We start from the raw sequence: 24,033 nt of genomic DNA on the forward strand, positions 1-24,033 counted from the left end.
TCCATGCTTACTCCTGACAGGTCTCTCCAGTGTCTGGCTATGATGCTTCTGGCTGCTGAGAGAAGGTGGGCTATGAGCTCTTTATGATGTCAGTGGCATCTACTTCTATCCAGAAGAGACCAAAATGTTCATGACTTTGGGCCTAGAGACCTCAGGCAACTATTAGCATTCAGAAACCCAGCTCCCAAGATGCATCTGTTGTAAACAAAATCTGCCCTTTACCTTATGGGGTATTCAAGAGCCCGTATAGAGTCCTTATGTGGGTTCCCTATTGGTAGGAGAAAATAACAGAGGCCAACCAGAGAATATTGAGAAGCAAAGCGGCTACTAAGCGTGATCTTTATTGAACTGTTGCAACAGGGTGCTCCCCTCACACGCAGGAAAGGAGGAGGACCCAGAACCAAGGTGTGACTGCCCTTATATAGACATTTTAAATTCCATGCCCTGGAGCTCAATCCCACCCCTCCATACATCATACATACATCACAAAAGGGGTGTAACCCAAGACCACCCCTCACACACATCATACCTACATCACAGAAAAGGTGGTCTACAACAGAAATTTGAATGCTGTTGTTTTTCCTGTCTGCCAGGTTATCTGATAATGCCTTATCTGATTGCCTTTCTTGGTAGTCTGGCTATTCCTTTGAGATGGTGATTTCTTAATTACTGAGACAATGGGAAGGTTCCCTCACCCCCTCCCTCCTTGCAGAGAAAACATTTGGTCAGTCAAAATGGTTTCAGGCTGGTCTTCCTGTGCTGCTCCAGATGTGTGGTCCACATATCTATGTACGTGCTAGATTGGTACATTTATGAACATTTATTATATACATAAGACCTTAAATTTTTTATTTCAATAGCTTGGAAAGCAATATAAGCCTCTTCAGACACCCACGGAGAGCTTCTCTTACGACGAGGCTGGAAGGGGTCTCCTCAGAGTATGGTGCAAGAGTATGGCTCTTCCCAGGGCACTTGCAGCTGGAAGGAAAATGAACAAAAATGTAGTTTCCATCTTGCCCACATTTCATGTATTTTACACCCGACTTAATACTGGAACACTCTCTCAGAGGTTTATTAAGTGATACTTCCGGCAGAGCTTTGGAAATCTACACCTCACAAACAGAGACCTGTCTGTAAGTGATTCCTGGTGAATCCACAAGGTATGCTGGAATTATAAACATCTCTAACACAGGCAACAGTCACAGCATCCATTTAGAAGCACTGAGACACCACTTCAAGTAGCCCTGGCTTCCTCCAAAAGTATTCTGGGAGCTGTAGTTTGCTAAAAAGGCCAAGACCTGTTAGAAAACCCCTATTCCACTCAGAGCTACAATTCCAGAGGGGTTTATAGTCAACCCCTCTTCACAGGGAGCTCTGTTGAAATGGTTAAGATTTTTTTGTTTTGTTGACTTTGTTTGTTTTAAATATGTATTCTGCAGTTGACCTCCTTTGTAATGTTTTATTTTGAAATCTTTAAGATAATACTATTTTAGTTTCCTGTTAATTATGTTGCTTTTATTGTATACTTTATATTTGACTTCCTTCAGAAATGTTTGATTCTGTGTTGTTTTATTGATGTTTAATATGCTGTAAACCGCTTTGTGATTTTTCTTTAAAATATAAAGCGGTATAGAAATGAAATTATTATTATTATTATTATTAGCAGCAGCAGCAGCTCTGGAAGGGAAATATGTTTGGAGGCCCCTCTTCTCTCAGCAACCTGAACAAACTACACATCCCAGGCTTCTTTGGGGGGAAGCCCTGACTGTTTAAAACGGTGTTGAAATATACTTGGAGTCGAAAGTGGATTTCACGCTCTTTATTCAGCTCATAGTGGTGAGGAGGAATGGAAGTTCCCCCAGAATGTCTGCTTTATATACATTATTTACACAACGAGTCGCACGTGATTGGCTAATTCCGGAATTCTCCTGTAGGCCAATCAGGTTGTGGATTCACTTCCACCTGGAGCTGGATTGGATGGCTCCTGTGGACCAATTATACTGCTGCATTGTTCTAGGACCAATCAAACTGCTGCATTCTGAATCCTATTGTTCTAGGACCAATCAGACTGCTGCATTTTGGATCCTATTCAACTCAGTACATAACAGGTGTCCTAACACTTTAAGTGCATGGTGCTTGTTTACATCAGTGTGAATGTGGCCCTAGAAACCCCAGTTCCAGGGGCCACCAGGTGGCGTGTTGGAAGATGGCCGACAATAACATCTCTCTGACCCATACGAGGTAATTAAGGGGCTGCTATGGGAAGTATGCTGTCTTCCTACCCCCCCCCCAGGAGATGGGGGGATGCTGCCTTGCCAGCGGTGTTCACAATGCACCCCCTGATCCGAGAGATGGGGGTGCCGAACACTTGGCATGAGCCCTCGGTGAAGTCAGATCTTCCTGACGCCGATTCCAATTAGCGCGTGCTGGTTAGCTTCAGCTCAGAATTATAATTGGAAACATACGATTGGAATGAAGCTGAAGCACATATATCAAGTAATGTTCGAGAGATAAGACTGCTGAGTAATGGATCTCTGTGACTGGGAGTGACGGATGGATAAGTAAATCTTCTGATGAATCACCACTAAGAGACTGTATGTTTGGAATGAAGGGGGGGGTGGAGGAAAAAACTTTTTTTTTCTTTGCACGATGTGATATCAATAACCCTTCACCCCAGATAGAAATAAGATCGTTGCGTTTTTATTATTCACAAGCAGGAATTCAAGAACTGTGTGGGATGGATTATAACAGGAGAGAGGATTGGTGAACGGTGAGAAAGAGGAAAATTTTCATGACGCAGTTAAAAAATGGCGTCTCGCCAAGACAGGCTTGCCGGAGAAAGAAGGACAGGCGGAGGAGAATCAGGATCATTCGAAAGAGAAGGAATGTTGGAACGCAAGCTTGACCTGACAGAGCCTCCTGATTCATTTGATTTATTTGACAAGCCTGAGAAAAGTAAAGGACAGACCGAAGATTAATTTTTTTTTTTTATGGAAGCGTTGAACAGAGGCCGTCCCTGAGCGATATGATCTTTGGAGAGTACAAAACCCACACAAAGGATGCCTGTTTTCAATCTGCTTGTGAAAATTATCAGAGATTGCAAAGAAAGCAATGTACGATAACAACAAGAAGAGAAAGAAAGTAATAAAGGACTATCTGGATTGAACTGGATAGAACTGTCTAATTAAAGCAGTAATATAAGTGATGTTTAGACTCGTTCGGAGTTTTGGACTCGTCCGGAGCTTGATGTATGGGTACCCCCAACAAAATTTAAAATTTGGCTGTATAATTTGGAACTAATGTGATTTGGATAATGTGATGTGATTGGCCCGTTAATAAAAATTATTTTTTTTAAAAAAAAGAAACCCCAGTTCCATTCAGGAGAGATGTTGGGGAAACAAAGCATTTCTGTGTACATAAATTGAGGGGCAAGCTTGCTTTCCCCCATCTGTTGCTTTTATTAGGGGAGGACTTGGAGGATGATTAAACTTTGGGTGGGAATAAGGAGGAGATACATAAATGCAGACAATATAGATTGGAGTTTCTGTTGAGTGTGCTCACCTGGATTGCAAATCCTCACTTAGCAGAGGTCAGTCCATCAGGGCAAATGGGGCATTGCCCCACCAACCCCCTGCTTCCTTACTTGCAACCTGTCCAAGGGGTGGCCACATCCACCGGCTCCCTCCTGAGTATCAGTGTTACCCTTCTAGGACTCAGCCGAGATAATATCGCTGCTTCTGGCTCCGACTGTTCTTGGCTAGGGCGCCACCTACTGTTGGCCTCCCTGCCTTCTGCACTACCAGTAATAAACACACTCCAGCCACCTTTGTAACTAGCAAAAGTCACCCACATCACACATTCTGTCATCTCAGTCCGTGAGAGCTGGTTGCTCTTTGAGGGCCACACTTAGGGGCCACATATCACCAGCACAGACTTGACAAGCTGGAATGTGCGCAGAGAAGGGCGACCAAAATGCTTAAGGGCCCGGAAGCCAACCTTATGAAAAGTGATTGTGGGAGTTAGGTATGTTTAGCCTGGCAGAGAGAAGATTGAAATATGAGAGCCGTCTTCAAATACCTGCAAGGCTTGTTTTCTGCTGCTCCAGAGGGTATGAACCAAACCAATGGATTCAAATGACAAGGATATTCCAACCATAGGCGCCGACTCCATGGGGCTTGAGGGGGCCCGAGCCCCCTCAAAAATTCGTTTGGGGGGGCTCTGCCCCCCCAATAATCTCCGGTGCCCCTCCAGCAGAGCGCCATCGCCGACCCTCCCCCAGCCCAAAATGCACAGGGTCGGGCTGCATGCCTCCTGCCCTCCCTCCCGAGCAAAAGCTCCACCCAATTTCCTTCGGAGCTGATTAATAGGCGCAGCACGCTCTCCCCTATTCGCTCACGAGGAGGCGGCGCCACTTTATTTGCATATTCATGAGCTTATTTATTATTCATGAGCTTTCCCGCCCCCCCCCCAATATTTTTTATAAGTCCGCGTCCCTGATTCCAACTCAAGTTTAGGAAGAACTTTCTAAGGATCAGAGCTGTTGGACAGTGAAACGAAATCCTTCGGAAGGTGGTGGGCTCTCCTTCAATGGAGGTTTTTAAACAGTGGCTGGATGGCCAGCTGTCAGGCATTATTTATTCCTGCATTGCAGGGGGTTGGACTAGATCAGTGTTTCTCAACCTGTAGGTCCCCAGATGTTGTTGGACTACAACTCCCATCATTCCTAGCCAGCATGACCAGAGGTCAGGGATGATGGGAGTTGTAGTCCAACAAAATCTGGGGACCCACAGGTTGAGAACCTCTGGACTAGATGGTTGGCTTGGGGTCCCTTCCAACTCTACTGTTATAATAATTTTAAGATTTCAAATATAAAATAAATATTCATAAATGCACACATATCTAAATATATAAAGCATGTGTCTGAAATAGTACAGGAGAGCAACCCTGAAGCCATTTTGACTCTCCCAATGACCTCAAATATTCCTCTGCAGTAAGGGAGGCCAATGGGGAAAGCCTTCCCATTGTCTTTTCAGTTATAAATCCTGTCTTAAGGGCGTATTTGTGTATGAATAGGGTGAGCCTGTGGCCTGGATTCAGGAACTAAAGTATTAACCATCACGAAAGAATGGCCAGGCTGCCCAGGTAATGCAATCAAGTGACCATTATCAGGTATCTTGGCAGACAGGATTTCTCCTGGAGACTACCTCCTTCTGTGATGTATGTATGATGTATGGGGTGTGTGTCTTGGGCTACAGGGTGGGCAATTTCAAAAGTCTATATAAGCGTTTGTGCACCATTGTTCAGGGTTCTCTTCCCTCCTGTGTGTGGTGAGTGAAGACCCTGTTGCAACACTTTAATAAAGATCAGGCTTACTAGCTGCCTTGCTTCTCAATATACAGTCACACCTCTTGTTACGTTCGGTTCAGGTTACATCTTTTCAGGTTGCGTCTCGCGGCGACCCGGAAGTACCGGAAAGGGTTACTTCCGGGTTTCGCCGCTCGCACATGTGCAGATACTCAAAATGATGTCACATGCATGCACAGAAGCGGCAAATCGCGACCTGCACATGCGCAGATGCGGGTTGCGTTCTGCTCATGTTGAGAACGGAGCTCCGGAACAGATCCTGTTCGCAACCAGAGGTACCACTGTACTCTGGTTGGCCTCTGTTATTTTCTCCTACCGATAGGGAACCCACTTAAGGACTCTATACGGCCTCTTGGATACCCCATAAGGGAAAGGGAGCAGTTTTTCTTATAACACTACAATACTATGAGTCTATGCTGCCCTCACCGGCACATTCCAGCGTTGAACCATGGAGCCATCGGGTTTCTTGAAGAAGCATGCCTGCCTAGCGCAATCCGCGGCCTTTTCTGCAAGTAGATCCCAGCGTTTCCCCTCTGCTACGTTCCCGGTTGGATCTGCTGGGTCAAGAATGACAGGCCTAAAATACAGGAACAGGAAAGATTCATTAGCCTCAGGCAGGAGCGAAAGAGCCCTATCCTAGAAGCCAGGCCCACCTCCCACCAAGCAATTTTTTGGGGGTATAGGCTCCCCCTCCAAACCCACTCATGGTGGTTGTGGGAAGCCAGAAGTATCAGGAAATGAGGAATCACCAGCCCTGAATAAAGATACCACTCCTCACCTCTCACCACCACTGCTATGGTCTGTATTTGAATAGAAGCCCACACTGAAGATCTGCTGCATATATGCTGGTTTGTTTGTGATGTGCCTGTGTGTTCATGGGTTTGAGAGTGTGGGAAGGCAAGGCTCGCTTTCACCATGTCCATTTTCTGGCTCTGCTTGTTCTGAGCTCTGGCGCCACCTACTGTTGGCTTCCCTGCCTTTTGCCCAACCAGTCCCAATAAGCCACACCCACTCTAGCCACACCCACTGCAGCATGTAGACCTCACAAAGCATGTAACCCCACCAACAGAAAAGGATTAGCAACCTCAGCCTAGGGATTTGCAGAAACCCCCAATGTTGAATAAATAACAGTGACACTAGATTAACGAGGGGACCCTAAGTAAAACTCACAAGGCCCACACCTCTGTTGCTCCCAGTTTTAGCCAAATCATGTTCACTGACTCACCCCAAGCCCCCATTTCCTTTCAAGCACAATCAGAAAGGGCTCATTCCCAGTTTTGTTAGCTGTGGTCTAAACCACAGAGCCTAGGGCTTGCCAATCAGAAGGTTGGTGGTTCAAATCCCCATAACGGGATGAGCTCCTGCTGCTCGGTCCCTGCTCCTGCCAACCTAGCAATTCGAAAGCACGCCAAAGTTCAAGTATATAAATAGGTACCACTCCGGCAGGAAGGTAAACGGCGTTTCCGTGCGCTGCTCTGGTTCGCCAGAAGCGGCTTAGTCATGCTGGCCACATGACCCAGAAACTGTACGCCGGCTCCCTCGGCCAATAAAGCGAGATGAGCGCCGTGACCCCAGAGTCATCCACAACTGGACCTAACAATCAGGGGTCCCTTTACCTTTACCTTGATTCTCAAACGCCTTGGTACTCAACTTGGAACCCAAACACTGCAAAACCAGAAGTATGTGTTCGGGTTTGCAAACTTTTTCAGAAGCCAAACGTTTTGAGTGTTACACTTCTGATTTGAGTGCCACACTTCCGTTTTGAGTGTTACGCTGAGGGCTGTCTGTTTTTGCTATTTATTTTGCGTTTTTGCAGCTTTCTTATTTTTGTGACTGTGTGGAACCCAGTTCAGCTACTGATTGATTGTGTGACTGCAGTACATTGCTTATTGCTTTCATTTTATGGATCAATGGTCTCGTTAGATTGTAGAATTCATGTTAAATTGCTGTTTTAGGGGTCGTTTTTAAAAGCCTGGAACAGATTAATCCATTTTGCATTACTTTCTATGGGAAAGCGCACCTTGGTTTTGGAACGCTTTGGTTTTGGAACAGACTTCTGGAACGGATTAAGTTTGAGAACCAAGGTACCACTGTATTTTGATTGTATTGTAGATTGATTGGTTATGCTGGGTTCAATAGCTTCACTCTATTGAAGCTGCATCTTGTAAAACTCCGATCTTACCCACTCAGATCTTAACAGATGCGCAGAAAATCCGAAGATAGATTCGGCTTACAGGGCATCTGATTCAGTGGGTAAGATCAGGTTTTCGTAAGGCACAACTGCGAAACAAAGAGAACTTGATCTCAGATCTGGGGAAATTAATCGATACACAATACATGTGACTGACCCCCAAGGCAGGTCATCCAGGTGTTTTTCAACTTCCATCAGCCCCAGTCAGCACAGCCATATTGGACTCCGACTCCCATCAGCCAGCTCTGGTTGATCTGGAGGGCGCCAGGTTGGCAAAGCCTGCCCTGAGTGGACACTCACTTTGCTTCTATAGTGGGGTCAGCCCTGTGTTTGAGATTGGGTTGCCATATGTCCTCTATTTCCAGGGTAGAGTCCTCATAGTGATCCATAGTTAAAAGTAAAGGTAAAGGGACCCCTGACCATTAGGTCCAGTCATGACCGACTCTGGGGTTGCGGCGCTTATCTCGCTTTATTGGCTGAGGGAGCCGGCGTACAGCTTCCGGATCATGTGGCCAGCATGACTATGCTGCTTCTGGCAAACCAGAGCAGGACACAGAAACGCCGTTTACCTTCCCGCCGGAGTGGTACCTATTTATCTACTTGCACTTTGACGTGCTTTAGAACTGCTAGGTTGGCAGGCGCAGGGACCGAGCAACGGGAGCTCACCCCATCACGGGGATTCGAACCGCCAACCTTCTGATCAGCAAGTCCTAGGCTCTGTAGTTAAAAGTAGAGGTTGGCAAATGTGTCGTCTTTTTTGCTCTTCAAAATATGGCAACTTTAGAGATCTCCTGCATCTCTCAGAGAACCACCATTCTCAGGATTTCAACTCTCACTTTAAAGCTACAACAGATTTGCCCAAAGAACTCTCTCTATACAGGAAAACTCTATGGGGAAGGATGTAAAGTTGGGAAATATAGATGGAGGAGTTGCTGTTCATTTGATCCATGGTGCAGGAATAGGAGGGGTTACTAGTCCATAAGAGGTTCCCTATTTTCACCTGCAAAATGGCAGCGCCTAAGAGAGAGGCACAGAGAATACTGACCTGGGTTTCCGGAGTTGAGTATGCAGGTATTGCTTGAGAGTCTCATTCTGAAAGTCATAGTACTTTGTCCAAAAGATGCAGAGGTTTTTGTACTGTTGGATGAGCCAAAGGACCGTCTGGAAACCTTCCGCCATGTCGAAATCAGTCCTCTCACCGTCTTTTTCCCAGGCGTAGACAGCCAGCAACTCGAGTGCATACTTTGGGGGCTTCGATTGCAATTTTGGCAGCTACAGTTACATGGGAGAACATATTAAGTATAGCCCACAGCAATACAATGGGTAGCACCAATGGAAGAATATGAAAGGATCAGGCAGCAGAATTCACAGCCATGCCCCCTTCTAAGTACATAACAGAACTTGCACCCTATTCTCTTGAAACTGAAGAACCTGGTGTTTTCAGTGTCCCAAAATGCTTTTCTTTAGAGCAGGGTTTCCCAAATTTGGGTCTCCAGCTGTTTGGGGACTATAATTCCCATCATCCCTGATTGCTGGTCCTGCCACTTCACTGAAGACCTTTTATTTCCAGCAGGTTTCTAAACCGAATTCTCATTTTTAGTCTTGGGTTGTGTCCGTTCTCCCATTTACTGTTCACTCACTGAGTTTCCAGTGCTAGGCTTTTAATTTGAATTCACACGTGATCTGAAGTGTGTGTGTGTGTGTGTGTGTGTGTGTGTGTGTGTGTGTGTGTGTATACCTGTTTGTACCAGTATTTCACCAGACGGATGAGACTTTTCAGTTTGGTAGGGCGCTCCCTGATGAAGTCTTTCTGCAACTCAGTGAAGCAGGGAGAGAACTGACCCCCCTGGCCTCTGCTGCTGTCGATCAGTCTGATGTACACCTGGGGGTCAGGCATGCCGCCCCTGTAGTGACCTGTTTTTCAAAACAAAAACGGAGTCACAGGTACAAGGAGAAAGAACAGCTTTGGCTTCCCTTCCTGGGAACTGTAGTTTGTTAAGGGTGCTGTGGCCCCATCCCTCCTTGCAGAACTACAATTCCCACTGTTCCCTGTGATGAGGGATTGACTGCTAAACCGCTCTGGGAATGGTAGTCCCATGAGGGGATTAGAGGGGCGTCTGGCAACTCTCAATGCCCTTAATGAACTACAGTTCCCATGATTCCTTGGGGGAAGCTATGACTGCTCACAGTGCTATCAATAGTGCTTTAAATCATAGGTGGTGTGAGTGGGGCAAGTGGACTTACCGAGAGCATCAAAGGCCGGCAGAACATCAAAATCAATGTACTCCTCTGTGAAATCGCCAGAACGAAGCTGGAAGCTGAGCACCCGTGGGTTGTTCCACTTTTTTTGTCCTGGTTTTTCAATCAGTATTTCTATATCGCTCCCTATTAGTTCCCGGCATTGCTTGAGCCTCTTCTCAATCTCCTGGATGATAAACCACCTGTCTCTCTCCTGGTCTTCGTAGCCATTGAAGATGTCAAGGAACAGCACAAGGTCAGCATCTGAGCCCCCTTTCAGAGCTGTGCCTTTGCCACTTGAGCCACCCTAGGGAGGGAAATCCGATGATGCCTCGTAGAATAGCCTTGTTTCCCTGCACCCTGACGCATGAGTACCAGGGGCTGATTCCAGGCAGGTCAATTTCTAGCTTGTGTCAATTTCACACGTATCAATCAATCATAGAATTCTAGAGTTGGAAGGGAGTCAAAGGGTCATCTACTCCAACCCTCTGTGATACATAGATATTGGAATCAGGCTTTTGCATGGGGGCAACTACACTTTGAAATCCTCCTTCCCATTGCTAGGGCTGTATGCCTGAACACTGGCGGAGGAAGAGGGGTGTGGGGGGAGCGTACCACACCCAGCGGCACGATGCCAGTGGGGTGCCATCACGGTCCCCCCCCCCAGGCTGGACACCACGCCCCCGCAGGTGGCACACCTGTGATAGGAATTTTATGGTTTTAGATATATAGTAATGTTCATAACTGCACATACATAGATCAGTACAGGAAGGCCAACGTGGAACCATTTTGATTCCTAAGCTGACCAAGTCCTTTCTCTGCAAGGTTAAAAATGGAAAAGCCTCCCCATTGTCTCTTCCTTTAATCTGTGTTTGAATAAGGTGTGAGCCTGTGACCTGGCCCAGGAAATAAGTATTTTAGCATTACAAAAGAATGGCCAGGCTCCCCAGAAAATCCAATCAAGTAACCTGCTAGACAGGAGATAAACAAGGAGAAGAGAAAAACAACATTTAAATTTCTGTGATGTAGGTGGGATGTATCTGAGGGGTGGTCTTAGGTTACACCCCTTCTGTGATGTATGCATAATGTTTCTGGGGGTGGTCCTGATCTAGAGAAGGGGAATTTCAAAAGTCTTTATAAGGCCTTGCAGGCCATTGTTCTGGGTCCTCTTCCTCTCCTGCGTGTGAGGGGGGTACCCTGTTGCAACAGATCAATAAAGATCAAGCTTACTAGCTGCTTTGCTTCTCAATATTCTCTGGTTGGCCTCTGTTATTTTCTCCTACCAATAGGGAACCTATGTAAGGACTCTATATGGGCTCTTGGATACCCCATAAGGGAAAAGGGCATCTTTTTATTTACAACAGATGGCGACCACGCACGAAGGGACTTTTGGTTACCCGGATTCTGGAAACGAGGAAGGACTGGTTATCCAGCGCGCACCAGGCAGTTTGCCAGGAGGAATAACCAGTCTTCCATCGGTCCCAGGGTCTGGCAATAACTTGGAGTTCAGCGAGGCTAACCAGGGGAAGCAAAGCTTGATCAGGCCGGCCTTAAACAACCAGTCAAGAGATCCCGGGATCACCAGGACAGCGCTTGCGAAGTGAGTATGAGTAGGAAAAATGGGTAGTGGGGTGGGATTCTGCAAACCACAGCAAACCTATACTTCTCAAATCCTTACTTCTTTCCTCACTTTAACTCTTGAAAAAATTGCCTTCTACTCCTTTCTGTCCCCTCGATCTCAACACCAGCCTTAGCCCTTCGGAGTATGCCCAGGCAAAGGTTGTGTGTGATTTCTTCCACTTAACTCTGTATGCCAACCTATTCCTTCGGAGTTTTGCCCAGAAAGGTTGTGCAATTTCTTCTGCACTGAAAACTATAATTCCCAAAACTATAACTCCCAGGTGTAGCCGCACCTCTGCCATGGCGATCTTTGTTAGAGATGACCTGTGAGCGGAGAAAGCAAGGGCACCTGATTCCTTTCCTTCTTTGTCATTTCTGAGTCTCAATCTGGCATTGCAAGTGTGCAAGCGTTCAGTAGGGACTCTGAGTTAGATTGTAAAAGGCAGGGAGGTTGCTGTGAGTTGTAGAATAGAGATTAAGTGAGGTATCCCCAGGTTTTTCCCCTCGGAGATTTGTCCAGGTATCCCCAGGTTTTTTCCCTTGGATCCCCAAGTTTTCCCCTCGGAGATTTGTCCAGGTTTCCCCAAGTTTTCCCCTTGGATCCCCAGGTTTTTCCCCTCGGAGATTTGTCCAGGTATCCCCAGGTTTTTTTTCCCTTGGATCCCCAAGTTTTCCCCTCGGAGATTTGTCCAGGTTTCCCCAAGTTTTCCCCTCTGATCCCCAGGTTTTTCCCATCGGAGATTTGTCCAGGTATCCCCAAGTTTTTTTTTTGTCCAGGTTTCCCCTTTTCCGGACCCTTCGGAGTTTTGCCCAGGTCCAAAACCCTTTTAATTGAAAATGGGTGCACCTCAGTCAAAAGAAAAATAGTCCCCAGACCCCTGGCGTGAAAGAAGCCCAGTTGGTGCTTACTCCCCGCCTGGACTCTGACAGTCCCCTTCAATTTGTGTTTAAGAAACGTTTTTCCTGTGTTTAAATTGTACTTAGGTAACATCCAGCAGCTGCTTATCTTAAATGTGCCATCTAAAATAAAAATGCAAGCTTGCTCCAAATTCTAAATCTAAGGAAGCCATGTTGAGCCTTATCAATCTTAAAGCAAGACAAAATGGAGAATGGAGTGTGCAAATGTTTGTTATTTGAGAGAGGCTCTAAAAGAGTTTTCCTCCCAAGTGGTAAAATCCTGTATACGTGCTACTTGTGTTCTGAAAGGGGAATTACCCCACCTCCTTCCTCTAGTTTAAGTGAGGAGGGCGATTTAAGTCTAATGGTAAATGTTTTGTTGTAACTTTTGAGTTTGCAAGTATACCTGTGTTCCAGTCTAAGTTAACCTAATGTTTCTGCTGCAAAAGCCTAGTTGAGCCAACTGCTCTCTCAAGCTAAGATGCAGTGTATGTATTTCATTAAGCATATGCCTATGAAAGTATGGTGTTCCTTCTAAGAAAAATATCTGAGTCCAGTTTTAACTTTGATCTGGTTGGACAGAAGAGTTATTGTAAGGCTCCTGGTATCAGTCTCTATAAGACGTCCTGGCCTCTTTTCTTAGAAAATGCCCCCCCTTGTTTCATTCTGTCTCTTTCAGGGTTTTTTCCCCTTCTCCTTCTTATTCTGTGCCAGGTAAATTTACTCCCGAGTAAGCTTCCTTTAAAGGAAACTGCAAAGGGGGGGGGCATAGATTAGGCTTACTATTCCTCTGCAAGTTCAGGAAAAATTGTTCACTCTTGTATTCCTTTTAAATCAAATCTATGGCTGTTTAAACTATGCTTTATAAGAGATCCTCTCCCTATCTTAGGAAAAATGTTCACTTCAGTCTTTAAAGATAATTTATCTAGGAACTTTCACTCTTTAGTCTAAGGCAGTGTTTCCCAACCACTGTTCCGCGGCACACTAGTGTGCCGCGAGATGTTGCCTGGTGTGCCGCGGGAAAAATTAAAAAAATCGAAAGATTATTATTATTTTTTTAAAGTCAAATTTTCGATTGGGGCGCTTCACTAGATGACCCCTGGGGTTCCCTCCCTCCCTCCCGCTCTGCGCCTCCCTCCTCCTCCTCCTCCTCCTCCTCCTCCTCCGGGGAGGCCCTTCCTGGCTCTCGGCCAAGGCTTGGCGGCTGCCACTCACTCACGCGCTCGCCCACCCGTCCCTCCATCCCTGCACCCGGCCTCTCCCCCTCCGTCCCCGGCGCGGGGGCTGCCGGGATCCGTAGTCCCCTCGCCCTTGGGTTCCGCGCCCACGCGGGGTGCGCAAACTACGTTTCCCAGCGTGGCCTGGCGGGCCGGGCGTTTTGTTTGAAGCGCTCTTCTCCCGGCCATGGAATGAGCGCAGCGGCGGCCGGGCGGGCGGGCAGGGGCTCTTCCGCGCAGACCCCGCGCAGCCTGCCTGCGCCCCCGCAGAGATCGGGCGACAGGATGGAGCCCGGGGATCCCCGCGGAGGCGGAGCGGCAGCGGCGGAGGCTGCCCCCCAGGTAGGGCTGCGTCGGGGGGGGTTTATTTTTGCAATGCTGCATCCGCGCCGGAGGGGACGCATCGGACCGCGGGGAGACCCCTTGGCGGGCGTGCAAGGCAATGCATGCGTGCAGGCGTTGCATGGAGTGCAGTGCAATGCAATGGCAACGCGGCGCCCTGCATGCATGCATGCAACTTCCACCGGCGCTCCGGACTTGGCAGGTGAGGGGGGTCCCCAGTGGGCGGCAGAGAGAGCCGGGAGGGCGAAGGGGAGCCGGGGGGGAGCAGCGCTGCTCCCCGAGCTGAGCCCGGGGGAAAACTTCGGCGTCGTTGCGCCGGGTGTTGGAAGCGGAGGCTGGCGGGGGCCCCTCACCTGCAAAACCTGGTCGCCTCTCATATATTTCGTGCATTGCATTCATCGCCCGCTTTCTCCTCCAAGGAGCTCCCAGGGGCGCGCGTGGTTCTCCCCGTGTTATCCTCGCAACAACAGCCCTGCGAGGTGGGTCAGGCGAGTGGCCCAAGGGAGCACCCAGGGATTGTCCTGGCCAGGTGGGGTGATTTGAACCCTGCTCTCTGCCCGGTCTTCGTCCTCATTTAGCCCCCACATGTGCATGACTGTGCATGACTGAGGTTTCCCCCCCTCGTCTTGGCTATGGTGTGAGTCTGTGCTGTTAATTAATGGGGTTCTGCCTTCGGAGAAGATGAGCCAGCCCTCAAGGAGGTGATTATGTAATTTGCTAGCAATTCATGTCCCTCCCGGCGTGACGCTGCGCGCTGACGTCACGGGGCTGTAATGGTGGTGTGCCTCGAGATTTTTTTCATGAAACAAGTGTGCCTTTGCCCAAAAAAGGTTGGGAAACACTGGTCTAAGGAAGTAAACTCTCACTCAAACTAGCTTCAAGATCTGCTAAAAGAATTGGGTACTTTTATTTTCCTCTTCCTTAGTACATGATAGGCGCATGGCGTGTGGTCTCTTCCCCAGTTGTGTCTGTGTACATAAGTATGTGTGTGTCTCTCTGGTAGTACAAATCTTGCTATGAACCCTGTATTTTAGGGTTGGACTAGATGACCCCAGGTCCCTTTCAACTTTCCCAATTTGTGGCTGATGAGTTGAAATCCAGCCCAGATTGCTCTTTGTTTTTAAAGGTGAGAGGTGAATGTGTGTGTTTCTGGTAGTACAAATCTTGCTGCGAAATCTTGCTGTGAACCCTATATTTTGGAGGGTTGGACTAGATGACCCCAGGGTCCCTTTCAACTCTCCCAATTTGTGGCTGTGTGGAAGACCATGTGTCTGCAAGCATTGGAGGGTAATTCTTAAATTCTGGTGTGGTAATGGAGTTGAAATTCAGCCTAGCTTTGCTTTTTAGTTTTAAAAGGTGAGAGGTAAAAGCCATGATGTTTTGAAGCACAACTGGTAATATCAAGCATTTGAGTGATTACAGTATTTATCATTTTGTCTACTATTTTTTTTTAATCAAACTTAAAAGTCAATTCAAAGTTTAAGCACATACAAATGAATAATCAAGTACAATTAGCCTTGGCCATTCCTGTAAATTAAGGCGCAGAAAATAATAATATTAATAATAATGATAATAATTTTTTGTCTGCAAATGGTAAGGCTGAAATGGCTGAGAATGTTAAAAAATAATAATAATAATAATAATAATCCTATGAATTCTAACTCTGGCCATTTTTACTCATAAATAAGAGAGCGGTTGATTGTTCCGCGAATGGCCAGAGGGATATTAGCCCTTTCCTGTACATAAAGGAAGCAGTCTCAGTTTGCTTGGGCTGAAATTGCTAGCTTTGGTGAATACTTAAATTGCTGAGTTTCTCTTTTTGGTTCAAAATCAAACCCTGTTTTCAAAATCTACTCCTTACCCTTCCTTTCCCTTATTCAAATGGTAATTTAGCCAAAGGATGCAACATTTTCAATAGTATAAAAGGTTTGCTGAGGCATGAACTCTGCACATGCACAGAGGATAGATCAGCTTACAAAAGAGAGAGAGAGAGAAAGGAGGGGGGAGAGAGAAGGTTTGGAGAGCCTGAAACCTATACAAATTTCCTTATGTAAAATTTGGAACCATTGAGGGAAATCACCCTTAATGTCTTGCCCCAGGGGCTAACAAAAGGTTCGCCTCCCAATGGAATTTAAATTTTATAAGTTTTTGTTTTTTTTTTGTGTGTGTTTTTTTTGGTGTGTGTGTGTGTGTATGCCTATGCATTTTAGGAACAGCACTTCCTGACAGACCTCTCACATGAAATAATTTTCCCTTTTAACAGAGTGTCCTTTCTTTTCTCCCACAGCACAAATGATAATGAGGGGATGCAAACAGTGATTTAAATACTCTATAAAAAGTAATTGCATTTGTTTCTCTTTTGTCTTTCTTCCCTAAAAGCCAAACAGCAACTTTCTTTCTGTTCTGTGAAACAAGTCTGAATCCCTGCTGTATTAGTGACCTCTATCTCTTTGTGCCTTTGACATTTTTTTTTTAAGTTACAAATAATCTGTTTTCATTTATTTAATCAGTTTCTCCATGATGTCTATGAAGTTAATCGAAGCACAACCAAACATTGTTTGTGGAATGGTACTTGTTTACCTTTGGCCTGAGCATTTCTTACTAATTCTGTCATTTTGGCTAGTGCAAGGTACCTGCACAACTTAAAAATTGCCATTCATTTTTATTGGTATTAACTCATTTCCCAGTATTCCGCTATTAACATTACAGCTGATGTCACATCAAGAAACACTTTTATTTTCATTTGGGATGTTAGAATGCCAAAACAGATTACTTCAGGTTACTTATTAATTGTGTGTCTTAGCATTTATTTATTTTTGGTTCCTCATAGCTCATTTTGTGTGTTTGTGTTTTACTTTGGGGACATGTTCATCACATGTTGAAAGTCAGTCTCATGAAGTTCTTTTATTGGATAGCACATGGTGAATTTTAAGTTTTCCCCATTGTTTTCCCATTTTTTTTCCAGTCCAGTAGTAATATGTGTGGTTTTGATAATATCTTTGTACTATTTAATAATAGTTATTTTCTGAATCTGATGTCTTTGTGTCAAGTCTGTTTTCATCTAACTGGTAATCTAATTTTTTGCTTTCTTTTGTATTTTTTAACCTTTGTATTTTTTTCAGTCTAGTAGTAATCTGCGTGGTTTTGATAATATATTTAATAATAGGTCTTTTCTGAATCTGATGTCTTTGTGTCAAGTCCATTTTCATCTAACTGGTAATCTAATTTTTTGCTTTCTTTTTATTTTTTAACCTTTGTATTTTTACAGTTCTCTTTCTATACATGTGGAGTAATTTTTTATTTTATAATATGAAAAGAACAACAACAACAAAAATTAAGTGAAGGAAAGCAAACAAACTTAGCAGATAATAACAGTAATTACATGGAAATGTGATAATGAATAAAATGTTTAATCCACTAAGATTGTTATTATTTGCAGCTTCCCATGGAAACTGGAAGACATCCTTTTTGCCTTTTGCCCCTTTCTTGTCTAACTGTGTTTAAGTCTCCCCCAAAACCCTGCCCCCTTACAGGATATCACTTCTACAGATGTGCAATGATGAAAAGCAGCAACAACCCCTCAACTCACAAGACCTCCAACACCAGAGTTTTCAAAGTGCCCACAGTTATCTCTTTCAAAGGCTATAGACTGACGGGGGGGGGGGCTGACAAAGGGGGGAGGAGTTGAATTGCAAGGACATTTTTTTCACTTGAACCTCAAGCCTCTGCTCCAGGATTCAAAAGATACATACGTAAAAGATCACAATTGTGTCAAGATATGCAACAGATATTTAATTATTTTGTTTTGTATTATGTGTTATTATGTAAGAATGTTGAAATGTGTCTGACAGTGTGAATTCCACAAAGGGGGGCAATTTATTGTGCGTAACTGTTTTTATATTTAATGTCTTATTGCTTACACACCAATGGAGAATTCTCATGCATTTTATACTTTCTAATCGCTCACACTATTGTGTAGTCCAATGTTTAGATCAATTTATAACCACATTGTTCCACCTGGCACTCTGCCAACTTTCCCTATCCATTTTAATATGTGTTAAACCTCTTTTTGCCAATGACAAACTTCTGGATCCATAAAACACCAGGTACATGAAGGTGGATATGCTTTGGTTTAGCAGGAATGATTCCTTATAGACTTAAATTGACTTATTTGGACAACTGCCCTTGTTAAGAATGGTTTTCTTTTAACAGATTGGTTTGAAGACTTGAGAACCATGGGGCAAGATAAATTCAAATTGGACTCAGTTTGAATTGGGCAAGTGTATCCAGGCTGCAATTAGCTTTTTGGTCCTTTAAGTGCAAGTGAGCAACTTCTCATGAGCCCAAGACCACAGCCTATAATAAAATCCCATAGCTAAAGGCCAAGGCGAAGACCTCTCCCTCACGAGATGCCCAAAACCTGTGCCAGCTATGGTGAATGCCAGGCGACATGGTTAAATGAAAGCCCTGAGGGGATTCAACAGACAGGATGTGTTGCTGTAGCACTATGTCAGTGTGAGACCACAGAAGAGCTACCTTGACACCTGAGAACACAAAAATGGCGGGGGGGGAAGCAAACTGCACTTTTCAGTCATTAGTGGACCTTACCTTCCTGCTAGGTGTAAAGCATAGAACACTATTGAGTAAATGGTCTCTCCCAAAGTGTTAGAATGCCACAAGTAATTTAGTAGCAAAACGCAACATGTGTTATATACAAAGACATCCATCTACAACATACGATGTTATTATTTGTGGGGCAAAAATTTTTAAGAAAAATTCTAGCCCCAAAGGGGGGGAAATTGTGATAGGAATTTTATGGTTTTAGATATATAGTAATGTTCATAACTGCACATACATAGATCAGTACAGGAAGGCCAACGTGGAACCATTTTGATTCCTAAGCTGACCAAGTCCTTTCTCTGCAAGGTTAAAAATGGAAAAGCCTCCCCATTGTCTCTTCCTTTAATCTGTGTTTGAATAAGGTGTGAGCCTGTGACCTGGCCCAGGAAATAAGTATTTTAGCATTACAAAAGAATGGCCAGGCTCCCCAGAAAATCCAATCAAGTAACCTGCTAGACAGGAGATAAACAAGGAGAAGAGAAAAACAACATTTAAATTTCTGTGATGTAGGTGGGATGTATCTGAGGGGTGGTCTTAGGTTACACCCCTTCTGTGATGTATGCATAATGTTTCTGGGGGTGGTCCTGATCTAGAGAAGGGGAATTTCAAAAGTCTTTATAAGGCCTTGCAGGCCATTGTTCTGGGTCCTCTTCCTCTCCTGCGTGTGAGGGGGGTACCCTGTTGCAACAGATCAATAAAGATCAAGCTTACTAGCTGCTTTGCTTCTCAATATTCTCTGGTTGGCCTCTGTTATTTTCTCCTACCAATAGGGAACCTATGTAAGGACTCTATATGGGCTCTTGGATACCCCATAAGGGAAAAGGGCATCTTTTTATTTACAACACACCACACCCCCAGGATGCATGCTATGCCCCCAGGACGTGCGCCAGCCACACCCACACCTGCTCTCTGCTCCCCTGCCAGAGCATGAAGCTCTGCCACTGCGCCTGAGTCATCCAAGGCCTGAATCAGCTGAGCCAGGTTCAGACAACCACAGATCGCTGCAGGTTGGATTGAATGACCTAGAGAGGTTTGGGGTTGCCAGGGGATGGAGCATCAGGAAGGAAGGAGGGGCATGCATCAGGTTCCGCCTCTCCCCCCGAAAGGGCTGCAACCTACCTAACTTCCCAGGAGAAGGTAGGATCCTGATGCCAGCTGACTCTAATGCCTCCCTGTAGAGCAGGAGACTCTTCATGGGAGAACTAATTCCAGACTCAATCCAGAATGGGGGAAATCCTGGGTCCGGGCAGGGTGTAGGTTTGCTTGAATGGGGCATGGGGGACATGGGGCAGATTCACTGGGGTGGGGGAGGCTATGCACTGTCCTACCCATTAGACACCTTCCATTCTGGGACTGCAAGACAGCAGTGGGCGGGTCCAGGGGCAAAAGTGGGCGGGGCAACCCAATGCCGGGGGTAGCTTTGCAGGTAAGGCAAGTTCCTGCGCACACCCCTCTCTGTCCTGCATTGAGGCAAGTGAAAGGGATGGTCAGGGTTCAAGGATGCATCCCAGCCAGGGGAATGTTTGTTAGAATTCCTGCTCCATGATTGCAGTCATGGGGTTTTTGTCTTTCACATGACGGTGTATGTTTTGACTCCACAGAGTGGGAAGTGACGGAGACAGGATGTTTGTGTTACTGTGTTCCGTGAAGTGGGACTATTGTCCTTTGTTCTTTCTCTCTGCTGTCTGATGCTAGAGAGAGAGGGAGCCATGTTGCAGTGCTCCGTGTGTGTTTATATGTAAATAAAGTAGATTAGCCAAAATGCTGAGTTGCGTCACGCAAGGTGCGCAAACTCTGCAGATCCCTAAGTGTGCCGGTGTCGGTTGGCATCGGCCGCTGTGATGTTCGGGCATAAGAAAGCTTTTGAAGTTCCTGAACAATTGACCAGGAGGGAGAGAACATGCCAGTCGGGCCTGTGTCTCTGCTAGGGTCCTACTCGAATGTAAGCTGAACTCCTGACAATGATCTGGGGGGAGTTCCAAGAGCCACATAGAGTGGCCCTCATATCTCCCTTAAATTCCCATCCACTATCGGAGCTGGGCTCAGTGGAGACTCACTCACTGTCAAAAGTAAATATCATTTAAGTGTTTATCTACAGATTAGGCTTGCTCTGCTAATGTGTCACCAACTGGGAGTGGGTCCCACCCATTCTGGCTCCACAAGTGGACTTTCCCCTTCTGCATTTTGGGATTCGTGACTCACATTGTTATACACTGGTACCTCAGGTTAAGTACTTAATTCGTTCCAGAGGTCCGTTCTTAACCTGAAACTGTTCTTAACCTGAAGCACCACTTTAGCTAATGGGGCCTCCTGCTGCTGCCGCGCGGCTGGAGCACGATTTCTGTTCTCATCCTGAAGCAAAGTTCTTAAGCCGAGGTACTATTTCTGGGTTAGCGGAGTGTGTAACCTGAAGCGTATGTAACATCTTGGGTCCTCCCTCCTGATTCATGAAAGGGCTACAACATTTAACCAATTAATTGGCTAGATTGTGTTAGTTGTGTTAAATTAAATAAATTTGGTTTGATTTGTATTAATCTGGAAAACTAATAAAGGGCACTTTTGTGGGGAAGCAATTCCCAAGCTCAGGAAATGTCCTCTCCTGGGCTCTCTTCTGAGGACGGTGGAGCTACCAAGAGCACCCTCTGCCCGCCTTAATAAGAGAGTCACTTAGCAGCTCTGTGTACAACTGAAAGAATTCTGGGAACTGTAGCTTACCCATCACAGAGCAGCAACCTACAATCTACAACTTTAACAATCTACACTCTCGTTCTCTTCCCCACTCCCATCGCTCTCTCTTTGAACCTGCCCACACCGTTCTTTCTTAGCACCCAGACTCTGGCACTGACCTTGACAATCTTCAGCACCTTGGATCGAGGAGGGGTCATATCCCTGAAGCAAGTGGATTTCAGGAATTCACAGATGATGTTGATGGCACTGCGCACCTGCTGATTAAATTCCTTATTGGGCTGGAGATTCTGCAAGATGAAAGTGTCCAGGTCTTTTGGTCCACAACTGTCGAGGTCCATGGTAGAGGGGTTGAGGCAGGAGAGACAATCCAGCAGCTTCTGGGTCCGCTTTCACCTCCGCTGGCAATAAAGAAGGAAATGCCTGCTTTTTGACCCTGTCTTTTGTCTTGTCAGTATTTGCTCTGCCCTGTTCAGTTTCGTTTCCTTAAGTTTCACTTTGCTCAAAACAGCGGCTTTAATCTTAGCATGAACAGGGTCAGAACAGAAAGCAGGAGAGACATTTCCCTAAGGCTCTTATAATAACAATAATTTATTACTTATACCCCACACATCTGGCCGGGCCTCCCCAGTCACTCTGGGCGGCTCCTACAGGGGATAGGACAGAAATGTTGATTTGTTAAAGGCAAACTCACTCTCTCTCTCTCTCTCTCTCTCTCTCTCTCTCTCTCTCTCTCTCTCTGTTAAAGGCAAATTTCTTCCATTCAAAACCAGATGAGAACTGAAATGCAAGCCTCCATTGAAACGTGGAATTTCAAACTTTTCTGTGCTCTGGTCAAGTAAGGGTGGTGGTGCATGGCCGTTCTTAGTTGGTGGAGCGATTTGTCTGGTTAATTCCGATAACGAACGAGACTCTGGCATGCTAACTAGTTATGCGACCCCCAAGCAGGCAGCGTCCAACTTCTTAGAGGGACAAGTGGCGTTCAGCCACCAGAGATTGAGCAATAACAGGTCTGTGATGCCCTGGGATGTCCGGGGCTGCACGCGCACTACACTGACTGGCTCATCGTGTGTCTACCCTATGCCGACAGGTGTGGGTAACCCGTTGAACCCCATTCGTGATGGGGATCGGGGATTGCAATTCTTCCCCATGAACGAGGAATTCCCAGTAAGTGCGGGTCATAAGCTCACGTTGATTAAGTCTTTTGAGAGCCAGTGTGGTGTAGTGGTTAAGAGCGGTGGACTCGTAATCTGGGGAACCGGATTCACATCTCCGCTCCTCCACCTGCAGCTGCTGGGTGACCTTGGGCTAATCACACTTCTCTGGAGTCTCTCAGCCCCACTCACCCCACAGAGTAGATAGGTAGCCGTGTTGGTCTGCCATAGTCAAAATAAAAAAATTCCTTCCAGTAGCACCTTAAAGACCAACTAAGTTAGTTCTTGGTATGAGCTTTCGTGTGCATGCACACTTCTTCAGATACACATGCACAAGAAGTGTGCATGCACACGAAAGCTCATACCAAGAACTAACTTAGTTGGTCTTTAAGGTGCTACTGGAAGGAATTTTTTTATTTTCACCCCACAGAGTGTTTGTTGTGGGGAAGGAAGGGAAAGGAGAATGTTAGCCGCTTTGAGACTCCTTCGGGTAGTGATAAAGCAGGATATCAAATCCAAACTCTTCTTCTTCTAAGGTGCTCCACTATTCATGTACTAAGGCAGAGGATTCCAAATGTTTTAGGTCCACCTCCCCCTTGCTACCACAAATTCATCCCCAGTGCCTTACCCACAGGGCTGGATCTACAGTCATACTTTGGGTTAAATGTGCTTCAGGTTGAGCGTTTTCAAGTTACGCTCCGTGGCGACCCGGAAGTAACAGAGCACGTTACTTCTGGGTTTCGCCGCTCGCGCATGCGCAGACGCTCAGAATGATGTCACGCTCATGCGCAGAAGCGGCAAAACGCAACCCACGCATGCGCAGATGCGTCTTACGTTTTACTCAGGATGTGAACAGGGCTCCGGAACGGATCCCGTTCGCATCCAGAGGTACCACTGTACTATGAAACTCAAACATATAAACAGTGGTACCTTTGTTCTCAAACGCCTTGGTTCCCAAACACCGGAAACCTGGAATTAAGTGTTCCGGTTTTTGAACGTTTTTCGGAAGCCGAACGTCTGATACAGCTGTCGGCTATTGTTTCCGGGGCGCCTGCACCAATCAGAAGGTGTGCCTTGGTTTCCGAACATTTCAGAAGTCAAACGGACTTCCGGAATGGATTAAGTTTGAGAACCAAGGTACCACTGTATTTGGCGCTTTTGTTTTTGCTATTTATTTGGCATTTTTGTTTCTGAGGCTTTTTCGGTTAATTTGTTTTTGTGACTGTGTGGAATCCAGTTCAGCTACTGATTGATTGATTGATTGATTGATTGTGTTCGAAAACCAAGGCACAGCTTCTGATTGGTTTAAAAACTGGTACACTTACTTCCGGGTTTTCAACATTTGAGAACCAAGGCGTTTGAGTAGCAAGGTGTTTGAGAACCAAAGGTGCCATTGTATAAGGCACAGGAGCAGGGGTTGGTAGAAAAGTTGGCAACTTGTTCATTCTTTCAGCCTTAGTCAGGGACAGTTCCTTTCCTCCTCTTTCCATGAATGTAGTTGAACAAGATTCTCCATGGTGGCCTTCCATTCTATTGTTCTCCTTTCAACTAAGAAAACACATCCGTGCCTTTTCTCAAAACAGGCCTTGCCTGTCCTGGGAGAGTCAGTCAGAGCCAGATAACTAAAGCCCAGCTGGAGAGGAGGCAATTAACATCTGAAGTTGAGAAGGGGAGAGAAAGAACGACTTTTCTGTTCTCACCCACA

At 45.8% G+C, this 24,033-nt stretch overlaps 1 protein-coding gene across 1 annotated transcript; it reads right to left on the reverse strand.

The window, feature by feature from the left end:
- Positions 1-832: 832 nt before the first annotated feature.
- LOC308575916 (2'-5'-oligoadenylate synthase 1-like) lies at positions 833-21,721 on the reverse strand. Its single transcript, XM_081175071.1, has 6 exons — positions 21,336-21,721; positions 9,800-10,100; positions 9,294-9,469; positions 8,601-8,827; positions 5,791-5,941; positions 833-978 (listed from the first exon to the last, which is right to left on the reverse strand). The coding sequence occupies exons 1-6, from the start codon at positions 21,513-21,515 to the stop codon at positions 934-936; spliced, it is 1,080 nt and encodes a 359-aa protein (XP_081031197.1). The 5' UTR covers positions 21,516-21,721; the 3' UTR covers positions 833-933.
- Between the last annotated feature and the right edge of the window lie 2,312 nt (positions 21,722-24,033).

Source organism: Podarcis bocagei (assembly GCF_964188305.1).
Source record: "Podarcis bocagei genome assembly, chromosome: 16".
Lineage (NCBI taxonomy): Eukaryota > Metazoa > Chordata > Lepidosauria > Squamata > Lacertidae > Podarcis > Podarcis bocagei.